This window comes from Austrofundulus limnaeus, unplaced genomic scaffold (genome assembly GCF_001266775.1).
Source record: "Austrofundulus limnaeus strain Quisiro unplaced genomic scaffold, Austrofundulus_limnaeus-1.0 Scaffold1162, whole genome shotgun sequence".
NCBI classification, from domain to species: Eukaryota; Metazoa; Chordata; class Actinopteri; order Cyprinodontiformes; family Rivulidae; genus Austrofundulus; species Austrofundulus limnaeus.
In genome coordinates, this window is record NW_013953564.1 from 54119 (window position 1) to 60117 (window position 5999).

At 37.4% G+C, this 5999-nt stretch overlaps 1 protein-coding gene across 1 annotated transcript in view; it reads left to right on the forward strand.

Annotated features, from left to right (window-relative positions):
• Window positions 1-5999, forward strand: part of sox5 (SRY-box transcription factor 5) — a gene marked incomplete at its 5' end in the record, with an annotated part of 71949 nt that overhangs the window by 52120 nt on the left and 13830 nt on the right. Inside the window, 1 exon segment of the mRNA XM_014031021.1 lies at window positions 2470-2634. Within this exon segment, the coding sequence (XP_013886475.1) occupies window positions 2470-2634 (165 nt within the window).

Here is a 5999-nt window from a genome sequence, read left to right on the forward strand (position 1 = left end):
GTTTTTTTTGTCTGTTTAATTCAATCCTGTTTGTTGCCTTCTCTACTGTAGGACTTTGTTTTAACCTGTTTTACAAAGCTGTATATTTTTTATCATTTTTTCTTCCTTTCAGATTATTTTCATCCTTACAAGGCTCAATTTGACAAGGCAGTATGTCACGTACTTGCATTGTTGTATTCTCTTTTTGTTTGTTTAAAAATCATTATGTAGTTTAAGAGAACATTTATTTTAAACCTTTTTTCCAAAAGACATGGACGTTTCAGGACACACAAAGAGCTGAAACCTGTTTTTGTTTTACCTGTTAAAGGTGTATCTATTTTAAAAAGGACATTCTATTTGAAAAAAAATATACATAGAATATGCAAAAAGAAGGAGGAGCTGGCAGAAAATACACAGCTGAAGAGGTTGGGGATCTGTGCTAGTTCCCTCCAATCAGACACCTACGGACTGGCAGATCTCTCTAAAGCTTCTTTTCTTTTTATAATAAAACAAGCAGTTTTAGAGGGATAGTAAAATGCCTCATCTAAAAATGAATCTGTAGATTATTTTAAAAAAGTATATTTTTATAACAGAAAAAAATTGCTTGAGAGGTCATACTTATTTGCATTTCATCTTCCATCAAACGAGGATTTGTGTTTCTAAGTGTTGCGCTGGTTTTGTACACTTTGCGGTGTGGTAACTGGTTTGTGAAGAGGTGAAGCTGGTTTCTTTTCAGTCCCACATGACAAATACATCCCCTGCTGTACCAGATTCAAGAAGTGATTCTTGTTTTTGTTTTTTTAAGTATAAATCTTCTTCCCGCCCTGATAATTCTGATTTTCTTGGGTTATAAAAATAAGTAGAAAAAAAGACATTTGTGTTTTTGAAAGACTTTTTAAATATATTTGAAGGTGTGATTTTTAAGTATGCATAGCAAATAGATATGTATTCTATATATAATATAGATATTTATATACATATATAAACACAATTTTCACTCTGAAAGAAATGTCTATCTTTATAGAAACACAATCATTATCAGTTGCCCTTACTTTCTCACTGCACATTAAAAGCATTGATTTCCTTTGAACTGTTTCCTTTTGTGTCCATTTTTAACCTTTTTTATATAAATATCATTAAACCCTGTCTGACCTCTGAATACCCTACAACAGTCAGGTTAGGATTTATTTACCGTTTTGGGTGACATTTTCTTTCTTTTGGCAAAAACAAATCCACTGTCATTAGAAGTTCTCTTATAGGATAAACAACATATATATATANAAGATCATTTTATGCAAGTTTCAATAAGTTTAATARGATGTTTCAACCATTTCCTGTCAAACAGTCCAGTATTTAAAACGTTAAGTGAATATTAATATTTTCACATCTGAGAATCATCCCAGAAAGTATAAMTGTGTTGGAATGTTTGCTGTCAGTTTTGTCTCATTTTACGCCCGCTTTTAATTTTTTTTACACCAAACAAACGTCTTTATTTGAGATAGAGGAGAGCAGGAGGTAACGTGGCTGTCGAGGGAGATAGAGCGAGGTACAAACAGAGCAGAGAGAGAGAGAAACAGTGACAGCATCTCCTTCCTTGTCCATTTGCATAAACCAGCCTTTGTTTGACGCTGGTGGCTGGCAGCCAAACTCCAACAGAAGGACAGAAGTTAAACTAAAAAAAAAAGAAAGAAAATGGTCTTCATCCAGAAAATTATTCCTGCAGAAATAAATAATAATTATAACTATTGAAAACAATAAAAAACCAAAACAACATCAGTTAGTTTCTGACAGAAGCAGCCATTCTGTGGCTCCTCAGAAGAGAGGAAAAACAATTCGGGCGTCTTGGAGAGTCGTATTAGTGGACATGAAAGTGACTGAGCTTCGCAGGATAATTTTTTGAAAGAGACAGAAGTGTTTAGGAACACTGAAGCTCCTTCCAAGTTGTGAGTCTTCTGGTGTGTTGTTGTGGGAAAATCCAGCCAGAGACTGTTTAGTGTGATATAATGGTATTGCATAAATATACCAGGGTACATTCACAGCACAGCAGCTCGCACCATAATGCTTTAATTTAATTGGAAACTAATTAAATACATAAATAACATGAAGATTTTTTTGTTTTTTATTTTATTGTCACTGCTGGAGAAAAAAAAAAGAAAACAGACATGGCTGCCGTCTCCCAGCTTCTTTTRCCCTCCACCTTGAGTCAGAACCGGGCTCTCCGGTGTGACCTCGATAGCCAGCATGTTTGCRTTTCTCCCACGATGCACCTGGAGGGGACAGGGCCATCTCTGGGCCTGTCGGAGAGGCTGTTAGCGTTGCTCCCTGGGGGGCAGGGGGTGAGGGAGGGGGGATGTCCCTCTGTCACACAAACAACAGGCCGGGCTAATGGCCTCTTCTTCTAGGAGCTTTTTTTATTTTTTTATGCTCTCATGTATTCATTTATTCATGTCATCCTCTTCTCCCGCCCCGCCCGTCTCTCTGACCCAGCAGCAGTTGTACGCAGCTCAGCTGGCGGCCATGCAGGTTTCCCCGGGGGCCAAGCAGCACGGAGGCAGCCTTCCACCCCAAGCCAACCTGGGCGCACACTCCCCACCCACCAACACACACCCACAGAGCGACAAGGGCCGCAGCCCCCCGCCGAACAACAAAACCAAGGTAAAGACAGCTAACTCAACCACCAGGGGCTTGTGCTTGTGTTTACAGCCGAATTATTACATGTTTTCAACATGCATGAGCTGAAAACCCCTCCTGCAATCAAACCTGCTCCCACAGAATTCAGCCGCCTCGTGTCCGAAAAACAAAACGGTTCTTAAGCAGAACTCCAGCTGGGGTCCGGTTTGCGAGGCCGCCGGGGTCGCCGTCGTTTTTCTGCTCCGTGGGGTCCATCCAGGTGGAAGTCTATGAATAACCGACACGAACGTATGAACACCTCGTGTCTTCCATCACTGAACCCACAGGGACGCTGGCCTCTTTCACCGAAAACTTTCACTTTCCAATTTCCTGTCTTGTATAAAATAGATCAAAGCAACAACATTTAGTAAAAATTAGTCTTAAAACTCAAAGTTTCTGACATATTAAAAGTATTGAATAATAGTGGATACACTTCTCATCTAAGAGGTGTAATTTATGTGGATTTTTTTAAACAATAAAGCCAAAGTGAAATAAGAGCACTGACCTTTAACTAGAATGCATGATACATGGGCATTAAAATCGGTATAGTACAAGTAAAACTGGGCTGACAGTAACATCTGATACTGATTTCCTGCTTGTTGCTGTTTGTGTCTCGGGCGGGGAGATGGTTGGTTGAAAGGTATCAGTTTGATCATGATGGTGATGCTGCACAGTCAGGACTAACTGAAGCAGAGGAACACATCAGGTCATTTTTCAGTATCAAAAAAAGACACGACAAAAAGAGAGTAAAGCAAAAGACTCAAAAATTCTGTTTGCATAATTTTCAGCCTGCAAAAATTGATAATACCAGAAATACAAGTGCGTTTGTGCATGTATGTATACAGTATATATTACTGTTTATTCTGATTGGATTTAAACAGAAAAGAAAGGAAGGCATCTAACTAATCACAAACTTATAGTTCTATTTGTCTGAGTGAGATCTTTTTGTACACATGTATTTTTCAAGGTAATGGTTCAATGTTGTTTTAGCTTCTGACTCACAAAAAAACATTGTTCAGACACTTTTGACCCTGACACTGCCTCAACAACTATTTTAGTATATTATTCATTACTGTTGGGATATATTGTACATTAGCCTGGTTCTTGCCTTCCTACACAGTTCTGCTCAGTTCTAGTTTCCCTTCACTGCTCTGTCTGGAATTTCTCCCATAGACAAGGATTTCTCTGGTAGATTTCAACAGGGTCAATCAGCGAACAGAAGGAGGAGATGTGAACGACAACGTTGATTTTCTGCGCCGTTTTAGTCTGCTTGTAGTTTAGCAATGGCAGCGGATGAAGTGAATGGAGCCAGTCCGTGTTGACAAGTCTTGCAAATTCAATTAAATTTGTCTGACAAAACCTTCAGCACTCATTTACACCCATCTTGTTTTGCTCGGTACTTCTCTCTTCCCAATAGGGGATGGTAGTTTACAGCGCACATAATTTACGGTTAGCTTCTTAGCCTAGCTTCCTTCACAGTCGAGCTGGTGCGCTACATACGTTAAATTGGCAATAAATCTTACAGCATGCACCTGATTGGCAGCACCTGGGGCTAGCACAAACTCAAAACAAGAATCAATAGAGAAAAAAAAGCTGTTTGACAGAAGTGATTTGGCAAACTTTTCATGCACGCAACCAACATACTCAGTTCTACTGTCCTACAAATGCATGTTCCTTATAAATGTTGCACCGTTTAAAAGGAAAATTAACAGGCTTTCAAACTGTATAAGATTTATTGCCAAGAAGCAACAAAGAAATTATTTACTATTTACAATTCCTTACTTTTGTGTTAAGTTCATAGATGTCCTGTCCTGTGAACATTCAAAGGTACTTTTCTTAAAAAGTACAAATTAATTATTTAATTTTACATTACAACATGGGATAGTTGAAGGCAAGTTCCTTTTTTAGGCTACAAAACAGTTTTAACTTAAAGCTAAAAGCCTGTTCCAAAGCTGAAAGATATTAGCTCTTATTGTAACTGTGCATATAAACAAAATTTTATATTCTTAACAAACTGTTCAGCTGAGCTTTACATGACTGTCAATAGTGCATTAAACAGTTGTTTCTGCAGAAATATATTATTACCATAATTGTATTTCTGTGACTTCGGAGACAAACGCTCTAAGAGGGCATTTCCAACTTTATGCTCTTCAAACACTAAATCAAATTTAAAAAGAAAAAGGTCACTGTCCTGATATTGGTATTGATGCTTTTTCTTGTGTAAGTTTTTGTTGTTTTATTTTTATACACTATTGATGAACATTACCATTACAGCAAAATGTCAAAGTTTTGTCAAAGTTAAATTACAAAGTAATCATCTTGGCACAACTTCAAAGGAGAAACACAGACATATAATCTGTATGAGTAGAATTTAATCAGTATTCCAGATTTATGAACTATTCCAGGACTGCTGCATTGTGCAGTCAGATTCACTGTCAGTATAACAGCTCACTAGAGCAATAAAAACAGCTTGAGTTTTTCTTACCTTCACTTTTTGCATTTACAACAAAAATACTCATTTCATAAATGGTCTACTGACAAAAATGCATCATGGAAATTTGGAGTTTAATGATCCAAAGAGCCTATTTATTGGGCAAGAAGACACAGGACTAGTAGTTCTGTATGGCAAAAGTGAAATGAACTCGAGAGACAAAAAAGCAAACAAGCCATGATGCAAAGCAACCAAAACAAAATTCAAAATACCAAAAGATTTCTGCAGAAAGAATTCAAACCAAACACCAATAAGTGCTATATGAATAAAATGAGACATATGTCAACTACAAAATAAGAAACAAAACAACTGGGTAGATAGATAGATGACCTTATTAGTCCCAGAGATAAATTTTGTTGTCATGGCATCATCCAGGTAATTACTTATAAATACAGCAGTGTGAAAAAAGCAGCAAGGATGAAATGCATTTTAAAATGACAAAAAAACAAGAGCAATCATCCATCCATTATCTTTTAACCACTTCTTCCTTTCACGGTCACGGGGGTCACTGGTGCCCATATCCAGTCACTGTGTGAGGGGCGGGGGACTCCTTGAACAGACCCCGAGTCCATGTGCAGTCATGCAAAAATACAAATAAACAGGTAAAATACAATGTAAAGTATGCCACGAAATGGCATTATTAATAATATTGTTACTATAACAACAAATGTATCCTCTACTACCAGTACTAATATACTCATAGTAGCAATAATATTAAAATCAATACAGAAAAAAGTGGGGTTTCATTATAATAAAAAAATCTGCAGGTTTTTAAGTGTTGGTATCTGAATTAATGAGATTTTCCAGAGATTGTGTGTGTGTGTGTGTGTGTGTGTGTGTGTGTGTGTGTGTGTGTGTG